This window comes from Podarcis bocagei (genome assembly GCF_964188305.1).
Source record: "Podarcis bocagei genome assembly, chromosome: 3".
Lineage (NCBI taxonomy): Eukaryota > Metazoa > Chordata > Lepidosauria > Squamata > Lacertidae > Podarcis > Podarcis bocagei.
Genome location: NC_138127.1, coordinates 14,451,195 through 14,467,706, shown reverse-complemented (window position 1 = coordinate 14,467,706; position 16,512 = coordinate 14,451,195). Strand labels below are relative to the sequence as shown.

Sequence of the window (16,512 nt, the reverse complement as noted above, 5' to 3'; positions counted from 1 at the left end):
TGTGGCTCCTCCTGACAGACAAGTGAGTCTTCCCCACACAGGAGATGGAGGAGGAGATGAGAGTGACCAGCCGAGGAGTCAAGTTTCAAAGCCAAAATTCTTCTCAGCTGTGGCTTCAAGTGGAAAGAGGACAAAACCAACACAAGCGCCAGGCTGGTTAGGACAAGAGTCACCAAGCTTTTGACTGGCAAAGCAGCCAAACTGTCATGGGCACCATGCACATGCCACAACTCTTCTTCCCTCGCCAGCAAACCAATAAACCACCCCCATGCCACAATTAGGCTTGGGAAAGCCATCTATTGGCCAGAAGAACACCTTTGAAGTCCTGGTTTCAGTGGGCAGAGCGGAACAAGATCCTGGGGGCTGCCATGGGATGCTGGCGTTGGGTTTGCTGACGGGGCACTACATTGGCAACACACAGACTGGGGGACAGGTGAGATATTGGGGCCAGGTCGTATGCAGAACATAAGCAGAGGGATGTGAACGAGTCAGGGAATCCAAAACTTTCCACGGCTCCCTCTCTATATACACCTGCCTAGCTAGCTTGTCGAAATGATGGGCGACAGAATGAAATGTAGCATACTAAATGGATGGAGAACTTTGGTGCCGGATGGAGTCAGCCTTTAACTCCCCACTGCTGTGTTTTCAATGGGCGACCCCTTTCCAGCTGAAATCAAGGGAGTTGAGACCTCACGAAGGAATCCTACTGTCCTTGGCGCGCTTACTTGGAAGATTCCCTTTAGAACTCGCTTCCCGTGCCTCTTATCCCTGCGCAGGGATCTCCCGATGCAGATTCCCACACCAAGATCTCAATTCCCCCGAGAAAGGGAAGCAAGCTTCGATTTTTGATTCTTGCCTGTTTATCAGACAAGAATCGTAGAATTGGAAGAGACCCCCCCCCCCAGGGTTCATCTAGTTCTAGTCCAACCCCCTGCCATACAGGAACCTTTTTGCCCAGTGCGGGGCTCCAACCCACGACACCGAGATCAAGAGTCTCAGGCTCTATCGACTGAGCTGTAAGAAGCCACCCAGCTGTAGATACGAAGACGCACACGATCACTATCGGCTACGGAGCGGGACCCCGCCCGGCGAGAGCAAGTAGGCTGGAGCCTGGAGGCATTTGGGAGCTGATGGGGAAATCCAGCTCGCCAACACACGCAGGGGACAAGAGCGATCAGGTTGTTGCTTTTGGAGCAAAGAGTACCTGATCGAAGTGTATTCTCTTGAAAGCAAAACAAAACGCACACCGAGGACCTTTAGCACGGGCCATTTTTGACCGGTCTCGATCCCACCCCCACAAAGTTTTCCTTTTTGTGTGCGTGTGTAAACTTATGGCGGAGAGCCATAAAACCCTTGCTGCTTTGATCGCAGTTGAAGAAAGGCGAGTCACTCCGAATTAACTTAATCCTATTATCCAATCGACTGCTTCCCCCTTAAAAAAACCCCAAAAACAACCCCACAGGAAAAGAAGCAAAGCTGTCATCCCTTCTCTACCAAGCTTTCCAGCACCAAAAGAGACCTCCCCCCATGCCCAGCCACCCACCTCTTGCACCTCTTCCCTCCTGTCACTGGGGGGGGGGGGCTGGCAGTGCCGCCAGATTTTGGACCCCCCCCCTCTTCCCGCCCCTGATCCCCGTTATTAGCAATTGCACACGAGTAGCAGCAGCAGTAGCAGCTGGAACGTTGGCTGGGGGGGGGCGGAATCTCTGCGAGGAGGTCTGGGCGGGGGGCGTGGAGGGTTGGGGGCAGAAGCACCGGTCGGACCTGCCCGGACTCACCCCCTCTCCCTCGCCTTCCCGTCTGCCCAGCTGGATCACTTACTTGTCGTACTCTTGCGTCATGTCTGGCAGGCAGCGGGTGGCAGAACTGGCCCGGCTGGTTAGGACGGGATCCTGGCGGCGGCGCGGGCAACTTGGGGATGGGAAGCGCGCGCGAGGGAGAGAGAGGGGACACGGAGCGCACAGCCCGCCGCACAAACGGGTTTTGTCGGCTTTTCTCGCTCGCTCAGGTGGCTCCCGGGAGTCGCAGGTGAATCGCGGACCTGCCCAGCTTCCCATTGGCTGCCGGGACAGGTTGGCTCGGGGCGGGGCGGAACCCCGCGGAGAAACGCCCCAGCGGAGCGCCGGATTGGAGGAGGCAGGGCAGGGGGCGGAGCCAGCGGTGTCGCAGCGTTCCAAATGGAACGTTGGGTGTCTTCACCCTCGGCAGCCGAGAGAGTATCGTTGTGCTTTTAGTCCCAGAAGTGTCAAGCCGATAGGTTGGGTGGCCGTCATGGGCGTAGCCAGGATTTTTGGTAGGGGAGGGCAGGCTTTTCTTGGGGGGGGGCAGAACCTCAAATTTGTATTGGTTTTGATTGATTTAGGGAGCAGCTTCCCCCCTTGGCTACACCCATGCCCCCTCTTTAAGTTCCACTTAAAGGATGGGACTATGAAGTTTTCAATTTAATTTTTTTTTTTGGGGGGGGATGGAGGTTTAATGGATTATGTTTCTTGTTCTTGCTTTTATCATATATTTCGTGTTTTTATATTGTATTTTTATGTACCACCCTGAGATCTACGGATAGAAATTTAATAAAAAAATGGTAATAATTATTTTGTCCCTTGCAGTGCTGGGCAGGTATAGGTATAAAGCTATTTATTCTATAGTGGGTTTCTCCACCCACTGCCACAACCCAAAACATCGTTTTGTTAAATCCATCCTGAACTCTTTTCTTTGCTTCATGGTGTACCATTATAGATTTTGTTTAAAACCTTGGCCTTTCCACATGGTAAGTTCCTTAAGGTAGCTCACATCTCTCAGACAAGTGTACCTAAACCCTACAAAATTATTATTATTTCGAGTAGTTTTTAACATCTGACATTTTATTATGTTTTTATATGTTCTGTAAGTCGCCCAGGGTGGCTGGGGAAACCCAGCAAGATATGGGCGGGGTATCAAACTTTTTTCTCTGGGTCACACTTTAAGAAGAAAATTTTGCTTGCACCACACCAAATTAAGAGATAAGAAATATATTGGAAAACACAACTAGGATTGTCCTCCGTATCACTTGATGTTCTTGCTCTCATTTGGAAAATATATCCATCCATATTCTGCAAATAATTTTTTTTTTTTACTATACTATATTATACTGAAATATTTAAATGTTTTATGATTGCCCTTGAATCTTAACTGCCACAGTTGCCATCCCCTCTTGCAACACCCTTCGAGAACCACTGCTCTACAACATCAAACCTATTTTATTTTCAAAGGTTTTTTATTTTAAAGGTTGAAGATTGCGGGAGTTCAAAAACAAACAAACATTCAATGTGATATGGCGTTTATTTTGCTACAATCAAGCGGTATATAAATTTTGTGAAACAAAATAAAAAATAAACTTGGTGCTCTAAGCTTTGCAATGAATATGGATGGGGGGAGGACCATCACTCCATATCTGTGTGATCTATCTCACTGGCACTATTGGCAGAATTGGAAGGTACTTAGTATTGGGTACAGTAAGAGTAGAAAAGTGTGGTGTGATCCACAAATCCTTGAGCCAAGTGGACATGCTAGTTAATCACAAATTCCTACCGTGTGTGCACATGATGAAACAGATGTGTGTGCATTAATTGTGCATTACTGTGTTTGTTTGTTTTTTAAGTTATATCTGTGGGTGAAACAGTCTTGTGCAACGTAGCTTTTGCTCCAGCTTTCATATTCCCTGATCTTGGAAGCCAGTCATCCAATGACGAAGTGGAAAAGCAGTTGATTCTGGACAGAGTGGCCCCTTTGGAACATCGTTTGCTACCTTCTCCTTGGCCTGACCCCAATCCATTAAGTCCAGCAGTTTTCTAACCTGTCGGGTATCTGCCTTATGATCTAGTACCAACCAATCCTCATCTTTCCAACTCATTATGAGGCGTCACCTCAAAAGCCTGCCTGGAACTGATATATGGCTATTTATGTAACTAAAATATATTTCACTCTCAGGGTTCTTAAGCAACAGCGCAGCTGAAAACAAAATTACTAGGAGTAAGTTAGCAAGGCTTTAAAAACAAACACCTTCCCTTGCTTTTAAGTCTTGCTGTATTTGAGGCTAGGATGCCAAGACCACTATGCCACGCAGAGCCAGCCCCCTATGAGACAAGGTGAAGCAATTGCCTCAGGTGGCAGGATCCGCAGGGGCAGCATATCCTGATGTGGAGCTTTATTCCCCCTTGCCTTGTTCCTGACATAGATCTTCACTCACTCCTTCCTTGGTGGGGATGGAGGGGGTGAGGACACCATTTTGTGGTTTTCCTCAGGTGTCAAAATGTCTTGAGCTGGTACTGATGCCAGGGCTAGGTGACCTGTGGCTATTCAGATATTGTTGTAATCCCAACTTTCATCTGCCCCTAAGCCAGCACAGCCTTTGGTCAGGAATCATGGGAGCTGAGGTCCAACAACATGTAGGGTGAGGCACATTTGTAAGTGCGATACAGCCTGTTTACTCAAAAGTAAGCTCCGCCGATCACACTAGCACTTAATCCTGTGCAGCCGTGCACACAGTCAGATACTTTCTTGGAAGCGGATCCCCATGTGATCATTTAATTAATTCATTAAAAGCATTTATAAACCCATTAAAATTTCAAAAATATCTAAGTGGTTATACTTTCTGAAGAAAAAAACAAGGTATCACTAATTCAAACTAAAGCAATAAAGCTGCAGTACAAAAACAAGAAGAAGAATAGATACCGCTGAGCCCTACTCCATACGCATTCTCGAATCCACTTCCTCCCTCCCTAGGCAGTAGTCCAGAGATTCCAATGACATAAAACAGCAGAAAAAAAATAAAACAGATTTATTCCCAAGTATGCTTAAGGAAAGAGTGAACTCTGATCTTAAAAGAGGCTGCTTTTCCCAAGGCGTAAAAAGATGAGGATGCAGTGCAGGATGGGGAATCCATATCTCTCTGGAGGTTGCTGACTACAACTCCCATCATCCCCTGCCTATTGCCCATGCTGGGAATTGGAGTCCAACAACCTCTGGGTGACCACAGGGTCCCCACTTCTGGAATAAAGCGCCTGGTCTACTGCCAAGAGGGGGAGGAAGATGATTCAAGGATGCATATGGAGTAGGACTAGGTATCTAATCCTTTATCACTTTTAAATTGCAGGATTGGGTCCAGACTCACTGTACAATGCTATACACATTTATAATCAGAAGTCCTGTTGACTTCAACAGAGCTCAACCTTGCCCAAATCAGAGACAGGATTGGCATCTCACGTAGATCCCATTGAAATTGATGGGGAAAGTTTACCATGATGAGCTGCATCCCATTGACTTCAACATGCCCGAAGGGTGAATTTAGCTTGGATCCAACGTATCAGAGCTTTTTAATTAAGACCCCCCCCCCGGACAAAAGGTAATTGATGGATAGATGTAGGTGGGAGGGGACAGGGAATGAATGAAACACATTACCTAGTCAGACATGAATTTGCTCTTGGGAAATTCACAATGATTGCTAACAACAACTCTATTTGCTTCCAGATGATTATACCAATAAACTGGTGAATGTGGGATGCACTCTGTCCTCCACACACTGGCATGGGAATAGGCCCCGTTGAGATCAGTGGGACTTTCTTTCACATAAACATGGATAAGATCCAGTTACAAGTTTCATAATTTGGAAGGAGAAGAAGTTAATAGGCTGCTCTTTGGCAATTGCCATACACAGAATGCCTTGCTTCATAATCTTCCCCAGGAGCAGCTTGGAGCAGCTGACACATCAAACACACTTCTTATATTTTGGAGGAAGCGGTAAAAAGCATTTTGTTTATTGGCTTATAATGGATGAGACAACAGCTCCGTCTGCTTGCAGGGGCACAAGGGGCAGTGGCATAGCGTGAGGGGGCCAGAGGGGTGGTTGCCCTGGGCACAAAATTACCAGGGGCACAAAATTCTGAAAAGAAAAAATAGCACACCCTCCCCCCTCAGTTTGCGCCTTTCTCAAGAGGCAGGGAGCACATCACATGCCACCCATCCTGGTTCCATTGTGCTCTCATGCTCTTTCCCCTCCCAAAGCCTCTGCTTCTTCCATCAGGTGAAAGGCACATATTTTGTTGAGCTGTTTATATTGGGGTTTTTTAAAAAAAAAAAGTTATTATTTTTCTTATTTGGCCGGTGGCTGCGATCCACATTGAATTGAATGTGGAAAGGGAGAAATGGGTGGCAGAGGCCGATTGGGAAGGTGGGTGGGCTGCAATTGCCATGCCGGTGCTGTCACAGGTTAGGGGACGCCATACTTGTCTTGCCCCAGGCACTGGCAACCCATGCTACACCACTGGCAAGGGGAGCTCCAAGTCAAAATGTGAACTCTTCAAGAATGTGGACACTAGGTTGGTTGTGTTGGCCAGGTTGGCAGAATCTGTCTCAAAGATAGTCACTCCTGGCCATGATGTGATTTCCTGCAGCTGTGTCTTCCGGGCCACTTGAGTTGGACTCATCCACAGCTGGGAAATCATCTCTTTCGACAGCAGTTTGGGGAACGTTCAGGTGAACAGTTACCAAAAGTATTGCTGTGGAAAATCATGAAGAACCTAAGCTCTCCACTTAAGAGCTTTGGTCCTGTTTGCCTGGCAAGCTAAAGCATGGTTTTTTGCTTTAAACCATGGCTTAGCTGCAAATGTGCTTCACCCCCTGCGGGATACAGGTGGCAGAAACAAGTTTGTTGCGTCGTATGAACCCAGATTGTGGTTTGTTTCAAACAAACTGTAAGTGGTAAGGAGAAATAAGCTGAAGTTTGGATTGTTTCTGGCATGGCATGAAACAGGCTGCTATGCAGATCTTGTCTAACCAATTTAAATGTCTGGAGAAATGATTATAGTTACAGCACTGCATTGGCTACCACATATCTCTGCATATATCTTTATTACGGACGGATGTACATTTGTCTTGCTACCTCATTTTTCTACATGGTTTTCATTGTTGGGGGGTGGCTGTGGTTTTGTTCGCTGCTTAAAATTAGGGATTATTGTGGTGTGCAAACCAGCCCCCCTGGAAATCTCTACCCCAAAAGCACATCTGCACAAGAATGGCTGTCTCTTAGTACAGAACCATCGAGCCTGAGCTTCCACAGCTGCCATGAAACACGATTGGCAGGATTGGCAGCAACAGCAGCAGATACGTTCTATACTTACAATATTTTATTCTCTTCCTAATTATGCTACTTTATATGTGCATTTATATTCATTTGCTGATGTTTTATTTTGAAAACTTTAAGATAATATTTCGGTTTCCTGTTCATTATCTTGCTTTGAATGTATACTTGACTTCGTTCATTAATGTTTTACTCTGAATCGTTTTATTTAGTGTTCTGATGTAGGCTGTAAACTGCTTTGGGATTTCCCCCCTTAAAAATATAAAGCAGCATGGAAATGAAATGATGACAGTAAAAAATGTGTATGGACACGTGAGACTTTCATGTGTAACAGACCGTCACTAGATCGATAGATCGATAGATAGATGGATGCCAGGAGTGGCTAACCTTTTTGGGGCTGAGGGCTGCATTCACACATGGTCAGTCTTCCAGAGGTTGCAGGCCAACATTTAAAAATGAGAGTGGCAAGAACTACAGTCCTTAGGGCAGCCTTCCAAAAGACTTTCCCATCAGCTATTCTATGCAGTTTTAAAATCATTGGGTTGTATCCAGTGCTAGTCTGACTCCGAGTACAACCGTTGAAATTAACAGAGATGACTAAATTGGGTTCATTAATGGCAATCGTTCTATTATGAGTAGGGCTAGGATTTTGTACAGCCCATTATCATTTATGATTCATTATTAAATTCAAGGGGTTAAATTTAGAAGGTCAAAATCGATGCCAAAAGCCTTTTTTTGTGACCTTCAATTCCTCCCTCCATGTCTTGTCCATTTAGAAAATATTCACACTCACTTTTATACTTTGCCTATGGTCACTTTTTACATGTGACCCCTGAGAGGTTAGTCATGGGTCAATGGGGCACTCAAAGGTTTAGTTAGCCCTTTTCTAAAGATTCAGGTCATTACATAAGAGAGGTTGCTAAAGAAATCTCCCTGAAGCTCTCCTTTGATACTATTATCTATATCCATATCTGCTTCCCATTTCAGCTAATTACCAACTTTGATACCTATTCACTGGCCTATTTCCATGCCTCTCCATTAAAAGGGAAGTAAGACCTATTCACATTTCAAATGCAGAAACGAAATCGACAGGAGCTTATCTACGCAGAGGTATTTTCCAGGTAACTTAAAGGCTGTGGGAGGAGTTGGAGAGAACCTATTTCTGGGGAGAAAGGAATTGTGATTGATTGAATGAAGCAAGCAAGAACAAGGCAATTTTTAGACTTGCCTTCAAAAATTAAAACCCTATAATTTCGTAAGTATTCTTCTTAATTGATTTAAAACTTTTTTTAAAAAAAAATACCAAGTAAGTTGCTGCTCCTATTACTAGCATTTTGACCAGACTGATTCATCAATGACAGAGTTCACACAGTTGCTTCCAGGGAAGCATCTAGAGTGTGATTGGGACACCAGCAACTAAGGAGCCAGTTCGAAACTGCTCTGGCTGTACTGCACTTGAGAAAATCAGTTCACACCATTACACTCCTGGAACTGAATATCTGCATGCCTGTTTTAGACATATAAATGTCTAGAGTGGGACCTACAGTGACAGATTTGGCTGGCTGGTTCAAATCATTTGAAATGGGTAATGGTTCATGCAAAGTTTAGAGAAGCAGCAATCAAGGTTTCTTTTTCTTAAAAGATTGGGTAGTTAATTTATTACTTTATTCCAACTTATCAAACTGGATGACAGTTTCAAATCCTTTGATCTTGGGCACACTGAACACAACCTTTACCAATACAGCTGAAGTACATTCTTCTACTGTTTTCTTTTCTTAATTCAGCTTCCTCCCTCTAGCCTTCTCCTTTTTCAAAGTTTCCACTCACTCCTCTGGACCAACATACCGCAGTCATTCTTTCCTATCCCACCCCTCCTTTTCTTCAAAGTGCTCTTTTCTCAGCCCACTGATTATTTTATTCCTCTTTGCATAGGCCCCTTCGCCTGCCGCACCTCTATTTCTAAGGCAAGAGTGGGGAATGTGTGGCCTTTCAGATATTGCCAGACTATGGGTATGTTCAGGTTTGTGGCTTAATACGCAGCAAGGTGGTTCTCCCCCCTCCCAACAACCCCCGTGCTTTAAGCCACATTTGCATGGTGTTGCACACATCATAGAGGGGGGTCACCCGATCTACGTGACCTCCCTTTCCCTGCAACTCCTATTCATGATGCTGTCATTTGCACATATGCAATGGCTGTCTTGAATGTACATACCACTCATAAGCATTAAGTGAATGTGCTTAAGTTTCTTAGTTGGACTGAAACTGGCTTGGGAGGATGGAAGCATTATAACAGCAGAATTTGTCAAACTATAGGATTAATACAGGTTGTGGCTAATGTCGTGTGAATGAGGCTTCAAAAACTAGCAGAGGTTGGAGCAAGTGGTAATGTGAGCATACCCTACAACTCCCATAAACCCTAACTGTTGGCTGATGGATGTTGGAGTCCAACAACATCCAGAGACCCACAGGTTCACTATTCCTGCTCTAGAGTAACAGCAAGTCAGCTAATGGTTGGGCAGACTACTGGGAATAAGAACACCTTAGGCAAAACTTTTAGTTCCTATTTATTCCTCAGCTCCTGTTCTGCATCTGATGTCCTATTCTCTGTTCACTCATCTAATGGCATCAGGTGAACGACAGCGAGGCCTAGCTGGCCAAAGATGCCCACATGGAGCAAACTGGGTGGCCTGGCAGGCTCGATTTGCACTCACGGCCCAGTGGGGCTCCACTTAGAATAAGAGTACCATACCTAGCCAGGAAAAGTGCAACCAAAGTGACTGAAAGAAAAGAAGAAGAAGAGAAGAGTTTGGATTTGATATCCTGCTTTATCACTACCCGAAGGAGTCTCAAAGCGGCTAAAATTCTCCTTTCCCTTCCTCCCCCACAACGAACACTGTGAGGTGAGTGAGGCTGAGAGACTTCAGAGAAGTGTGACTGGCCTAAGGTCACCCAGCAGCTGCATGTGGAGGAGCGAGGAATCGAACCCAGTTCACCAGATTATGAGTCTACCGCTCTTAACCACTACACCACACTGGCACTCCATCAAAGATGGAGCAACTCCCCTGGGAAGGAAGACTACAACATATGGGGCTTTTTAATTTAGAGAAAAGGTAAGTAAGAGGTGTGAAGAAAGTTGTTCTCCTCCTACACTACTAGAACTCAAGGCCACCCAAAGAATGTTGACAGATTCAGGACAAAAGAAAGCACTTATTCACGCAGCACAAAGTTAAACTATGGAATTCCCATAAGAGGCAGTGATGAACACCAAGGCTAGGGTGAGGCTATCTATGGCTAAGCTTTACATCTGGTGTTGGAGGCAGTGGGCTGTGACAGGTTGCAAGGAATCATGGGTAGGGAGAGCTCTGCTGTACTTGTGGGCGCATCTCATTGGCCACTGTGAGATCTGGATGCTGGAAGGGCTTCAGCTTGATCCAATGGCAAATTGTTGGTGGCGGAGTTAACTCCTGTTTACCTGTCAGCACTATTCTCTATTATTTCTGGTTTTAAGCCAGAACTACAGTTGAAAGAATCTACAACCTGTTGTCCTTTGTACTAAATGCATGTACTAAACTGCAATGATATATATGCTGAGATCACCCAGAAGCGTGCTGTTAGTTGCCGCCCATGTTAACAAAGGCCTGACTGGTCTCTACTAGAAGTCATGAATTTTGGTTTATCAGTCCTGCTTCGTGGAACACTCTTCCAGCATAGATTCAGCAAGCACCCTCGCTTTTGACTTTCTGACGCCTCTTGAAAAACCCTTTTATGCAGACAGGCTTTTTACAGCTGTTTAAACTGATTAGCCAATCATTTGAATGATTATTTGCACTGGGCTAACTTGTGCCATCAGTGCAAGGATTCCTGTTTCTGCAACAGAACTCCTGCCTCTTCTTTTCAAGCCGTCCCAGAATTTTCTTCAGAGGGTTGGGGGAACTCCCAGAACAGATTTAGAGTACCAGCTGCAGAAGATGGGGATGGAGAGTTCTGTTGCACAAGCAGAAATCCTTGCATCAATGCAACAAGTTAGATGGATACTGCATGTTGTTTTTAATGGTGGATTTATTGCTGCAGGTTGCCCTGTTGGATTGTTTTGGTAGACTAACTTCCTGCTTTTTAGGTTTTTATCCATACTTTTGTTTTTGTCTGTCAAGGTTTTATGGCAGCATTTCTTTTTGTGGCGCTGTATGAATGCTTAACACTTTTTGGTGGATTCTTTTAAGTGGTAGCACGCCACTCACAGCATTGTAAGGTGCAATGGAAAGGTGGTTGTGTAATGTTTAAGATTAATACATTTGGCAGAAAACATTAGTTATTAGTATCATCCTTCATGGCTGTTGCTTTAGATATGTACCACAGCAGTGCAAATCAAGAATAAAATAGAATCAGAAATACCCAAAACCTAAATATTAAGGCAACCAAAATTGTTCTCTGTTTGTCTATTCCTACTAATGCGATCACATATCACTGGTTATTTAGCTCTGTGTGATACTCAGATGCAACAAAAGGCGATCCAGTATTTTCTGTAGAGCTTAGAAATCCTTGGGCTTGGGAGAATAATAAAGGAGAAAATCATCCCTTTCAAAAGAAGATCTAGTATTTTTTGTAGAGCTGAGAAGTCCTTAGGCTAAGGAGCATAATAAAAGAAAAAACATCCCTTCTTTTTAAAAAAAGGACTACAGATAAAATGCTGATTTATTTATTTTTGCTGAAGAGAAGAGGAGCTGCAACTTAAATACAAGCAGACGAGGTAGTTAAAGCTGTTGTTTTAGAGACACACACCCTACCCTTGGGATATCCAACCCCATTTGTCTGCTTGAGAAATGCAATTGCACCTCGGCATTAATGGTGAGTGGACTCAAAGCATTTGTGTTCCAGGCTCAGCACAACTTCATTTCAGTAAAGATCAGGCGCTGCTATGCTTCACAAGCCTGTTAGCTATGATTACAGTGACTAAGTGCCGACTGATCCATCTAGGCGTAATGCTGTTTTAAAGGTATAGCACCTTTAAAGGTACAGCACCTAAATGTGCTAGGCATTTAGAGGACTGTTGGCATCCGTCTTTCTCTGGAGACACTGGGAAAGTGCGTCTTCTGGGGTAAAGTCAAACTATTAGAGACTTACAGCGCCTGCTGTGGCTGTAGAGACTGATATGGGAGAGACATGTTTTATTGCAGGTGGGGCAGAGGAAGGTGTCCAGTTTAGCTGCTGCAGTGCGCCAACAGCTTATCTTCTCTCTGCGCAACTTAAAACATTCTGGAAGGTGGAACCTGATTGCCAACTGTCAATCTTAACACGTATTATGGAGGTCAAGCAACAGCAAGGGGGAAGAGATCCAAGGGGTGAATTGCGGCTTAGATTAGTAGCAGGTGCCTAATCAATGCAGAGGTAGTATCGCTACACAAAAACTCATTTACCTGTATTATTCATTCACTCAAGTCGATCACGTTTTTTTTATTGTGAAAAAGGCAAAAAACAACAGCAACCCCAAAGCGTTCTGTTTTAACCATCCAATGAAGCCAAAATGTCAACAGGAATGGTGCACTGAACCTTACTTCTTTGAAGCATTAGAGACAACACACTGCTGATGCAGACAGGCAAAGAACTTTGGCTTTCAAAGCTGCAACTACACTTAGCTGGCTTTACGATTGGGCTGGATTAAAGGTAAGATGCTCACTGTAACAGGAATGGAGATTTACGCAATAATATGTTTTATTCACTACTATTAGGCTACATTCCTATGCCATTACAAATCTCCAAAGAACTAAAGGAATTCCACAAAGGGGCAAGCCCAATCAATACATTTTAGCACCTGAGGTTAAAAATAAAAAAATCAAAGTGGATTCCCCTCCTATTCTAAACTGGGGTGTGGAGGCAATACAATGTTAAGCAACACAGAACTTGCCACCTGAAGCAGATGGCTCTCTGCCTCATGGAGCAGCCAGTGGCGTAGCGTGGGTTGTCAGCACCCGGGGCAAGGCAAGTACTTTGCATCCCCCTAACCCGTGGATTTGCGCCCCCTAACCCTAACCCCCAGATGTTGCGCCCGGTGCGGCCGGCCCCCCCTGCACCCCCCACGCTACGCCACTGGGAGCAGCCAACTCCACTGATAAACCAGTAAGGTACCATCAGATTGTAGGATCACAGCATTAGGAAGTAGCTAAATGGCAACTTCATTTGAAAAAAAGGAGAGGTTTATTTCAAAATATGTCAATATGTTTTTGTTATTACAATAGCGAACAAGAAGTTCAAAATGTATAAAAACACCTGAAAATTTTACAATATCACTGGGGGAAAACAGTGTTTAGTTCAGTGGATCACATTATCACCCACCCTGCAACAAACTGTAAGGTCCAATTCAGACATCGCATTCTCAATCTAATAAATGTGGTTTGCAATAAAAGCTTCCCAGTCTGGATGCAAACGAGAAACTGATTTAAAGTATTTTCGTATGAAGCAGCCCAACGCGGCATTTGTTTCTGCTCCAACAAACTGTGGTAGCTGGACTAGAAACGTGACATCTGAAGTACGAACAAGTGCATCTGAAGTACAAACAAATTGCAGAGCAGCTGCATCTGTCTTAATGTGATGATGTCAGTAAATCTCACTTAATGAGTATGAATTTTCCGTATAGGTTATTGCACTTACTGAAGGCCTTCGCTCTCTTGAGATAAGTCTTTGGTTTTTAAAGCTTTCCACCTTTTCAAACTTTGGAGAGTATGGATTTTTTACGAAGTTCTGTATAGAAGAGTTTATGTTCAATCGCACAGACTTCTTCATGGATGAGAGAGGGCTTCACCCGCAGGATGAAGGAGAACAGATTTAAAACAAACTGGTAGGAATGAGGAAAATTTGACTCTTTAAAGTATGCCAAATGACCACACGCCCTAGAAAAGGGGGGAAAATAGAAAACAGCCCACAAATTTATTCCAAATTACAACATCCAGAAAAACGGGTACACATCCTATCATTATTCAAGCTCTTGTACCACTACAGCTAAGCATTTATAGACAGCACTTGTAATCTGCAAAGTGTTTTGTAAGTGTTTGCTCTGCTTGCTCTGTGAACAGCCCTGATGAGCCTCATGATCCCTGCTTTAAAGATAGGCGACTCACTCTCAAAGAGACAGAAACTTAGGCATGGTCGTACAAAGAATTCACAAACGCGGAAGACCTTGAACCCGATTCTTACTTTTTAAAGAAACCCATTCTAAAGCCCTGTTCACACAAAGCAGTGGAATGTGTGGCGTGGGAGCTGCTCAAAATATAAACGGCAAAGAGTTTGCTACATATGGCAAGCTGCACTCAATAACTCTTGTGCAAATTTGCTGGTTTCGCTCTTCCAACCATCATGAGCACCCAGATTTATGTAGTCGATTGCTTTACGTAAACAGCTGTGTGTGTGTGTGCACAGCAGACTCCAAGCTGTTTGGGTTTTAAGAAGCCACAGTGCTACTGTTTGTGGGCCTGAATTAGAAGTAAGGGGCTGTATCCAATGCAGCAGCAATCTGATGACACAACAGGACTTCTCCTTCCTCTCCTCTCCCCACATGACCCCAAAATTTGCTTCACAGGGCCACCCAAGCATCTGGGGGCAGACTCTTAGGGTGCATGATATTTGAGGGTGCATGATAGGCTGCAGGGAAGAAGAGAGGAGAAAGGAAGCTCACTTGCACAAGTCTTTCCTAGATGATATTTTACGCTGTCTTATTCCATTGGAAGTCACTTTGATTCTTGCTGATAGAACGACAGGATACAAAAGATGAAACAAACACCTATCTCCAGCTTTCTAGCCCCTGGAATATACTGGGCATCGGTTTAAGAGCAGTACCAGACTAAAACCAGTACTAAGAACTAAGTAAGGAAAACGTGCTTCTGTCAATTAGGAGAAGGAAGTTTCTCTTGGCAAACGTTTCCAGAGTCCAAATGTGTCTCTCTTGGTTCTAACTTATGTGGAAAATTACAAGAGGATGTTAGAAGTATATATAATTGATCTTTTTAAGCAAAAAAGACCTTTTGGTTCTTCTTCCAAAAATGAGGTTCACAATTCTAAAATCTTCTTCTGATCTCTTAACCATGGAATATGGTTAAAAGCTTTACAGGTTGGTAGTTTTAAGTGCGTACTACAGAGGTGACCAACACCTGGGCCACTTAGAAATGCAAGAAAGAAAGGAACTAGGTAATCTGGGTTTATTACATAGCCACAGGCTACTGACTACCTTTTCATGTGGTTAGGTCTACTACCCAATAAGGTTTTTTTGTAAGTGCTTACTCTATATTGTACCCTGAACCAATCTCTCTATCTGACGTAGCCACAATCAAGAATGATAGTGGTACTGACCATAGGAAAGGCTACTCAGGATCCCATTTTAATCTGATTTAAAATAAAGGTTTGACACCGACACAACACAGCTAACACTACAGAACTGGCAAAAAGCAGCACATTAAATTTTTCAGCAGCCAGAATCATTACTTGAATGCATGAATTCTGTTCTCCTTCCAGCAATAAAGTAGCATGTATGCAAATCTTTTAGGTCTCTCTATACTTAAGCAAACTTTAATGTCCTCTACCATATGTTCTTGTTCATAATACTGCATCTTTCTTCCAAACTGGTGATGAATAATAACAAAAAAGGCAAAAATGTAGGATACCTGAAAGGCAGCAAAATGTAACAGATGGGCGGGGTATAAATAATAAATTATTAGTATTAGTATTAGTATTATTATATTCAAGTCAACACATTCTACAAGTCTTCTTCTCACAAACGCTAACACATTTAGAACACATTTTCTACAGGGATGTCAAACACTTACTTCCGTTTGCACAGTGCAGTCGTACACAACCAATACTTTCTGTTCAGAGTTGTTAATGTGTCGCCTTTTGGTTGCAAAATCCCAACCAGGCTGTGCCCGTGGAAACAATCTATTTCCTCAGTCCAGTTTAGCTGGAAACTTGAGGGGCTCCGCTTCTCAGCAGGTTCCACAGAACCAGACAGTGTTCGGAACTGCCTTTGAAGGTCCACTACCATTTCTGTACAAAGCGAAATGTAACAATGAGCCACAAAAAAATTTAAAGGCTGTTTCAGAAAGAAATAAAGGCTGGAGGACTTTTATAAAGGAAGCAAACTTCACAAGGCACACCCAAATGCTGAATATAAGTTATTCTCCAAAAACCTTAGTAATTTTGGTGATAGTAAAAAAATTATCAGAACGTAGCATCTTCTTGAAGAATTTGGGTGTCTCATGACAGGAACTTTAATGGAAAGTTTAAATAATTTCCAACAGCTGTACACATCACATGGGAAGAACTGACATATGGAAAAAGAGGAGTGTGGCCTGCTGGCCTTTTCTTTCTTTCTTTCTTTCTTTCTTTCTTTCTTTCTTTCTTTCTTTCTTTCTGAA

General features: G+C 43.8%; 2 protein-coding genes and 2 long non-coding RNA genes across 6 annotated transcripts in view; 1 reads left to right on the top strand and 3 right to left on the bottom strand.

Annotated features, from left to right (window-relative positions):
* Positions 1–1,983, bottom strand: part of GRHL1 (grainyhead like transcription factor 1) — a 68,506-nt gene extending 66,523 nt beyond the window's left edge. Inside the window, exon 1 of one of the 2 annotated variants that reach the window (XM_081189095.1) lies at positions 1,822–1,983. In XM_081189095.1, the coding sequence (XP_081045221.1) occupies positions 1,822–1,841 (20 nt within the window). In that variant the 5' untranslated portion in view covers positions 1,842–1,983. The remainder of the gene's footprint in view (positions 1–1,821) is intronic. The other variant, XM_081189094.1, reaches the window with a different exon arrangement.
* A 131-nt stretch (positions 1,984–2,114) lies between these two features.
* On the top strand, positions 2,115–7,410 carry LOC308584489. Its single transcript, XR_014006832.1, has 3 exons — positions 2,115–2,293; positions 5,132–5,380; positions 5,506–7,410. It is a non-coding gene; the product is annotated as an uncharacterized lncRNA (long non-coding RNA).
* A 5,135-nt stretch (positions 7,411–12,545) lies between these two features.
* Positions 12,546–13,641, bottom strand: LOC308583334. Its single transcript, XR_014006165.1, has 2 exons — positions 13,200–13,641; positions 12,546–13,019 (listed from the first exon to the last, which is right to left on the bottom strand). It is a non-coding gene; the product is annotated as an uncharacterized lncRNA (long non-coding RNA).
* Positions 13,642–13,656: 15 nt separating this feature from the next.
* TAF1B (TATA-box binding protein associated factor, RNA polymerase I subunit B) overlaps positions 13,657–16,512 on the bottom strand; it is a 35,087-nt gene continuing 32,231 nt past the window's right edge. Inside the window, exons 14-16 of one of the 2 annotated variants that reach the window (XM_081187152.1) lie at positions 15,925–16,141; positions 15,657–15,762; positions 13,893–13,998 (exon numbers count right to left, since the gene is read on the bottom strand). In XM_081187152.1, the coding sequence (XP_081043278.1) occupies positions 15,678–15,762; positions 15,925–16,141 (302 nt within the window). In that variant the 3' untranslated portion in view covers positions 13,893–13,998; positions 15,657–15,677. Of the gene's footprint in view, positions 13,999–15,656; positions 15,763–15,924; positions 16,142–16,512 lie in introns of both variants that reach the window. The other variant, XM_081187151.1, reaches the window with a different exon arrangement.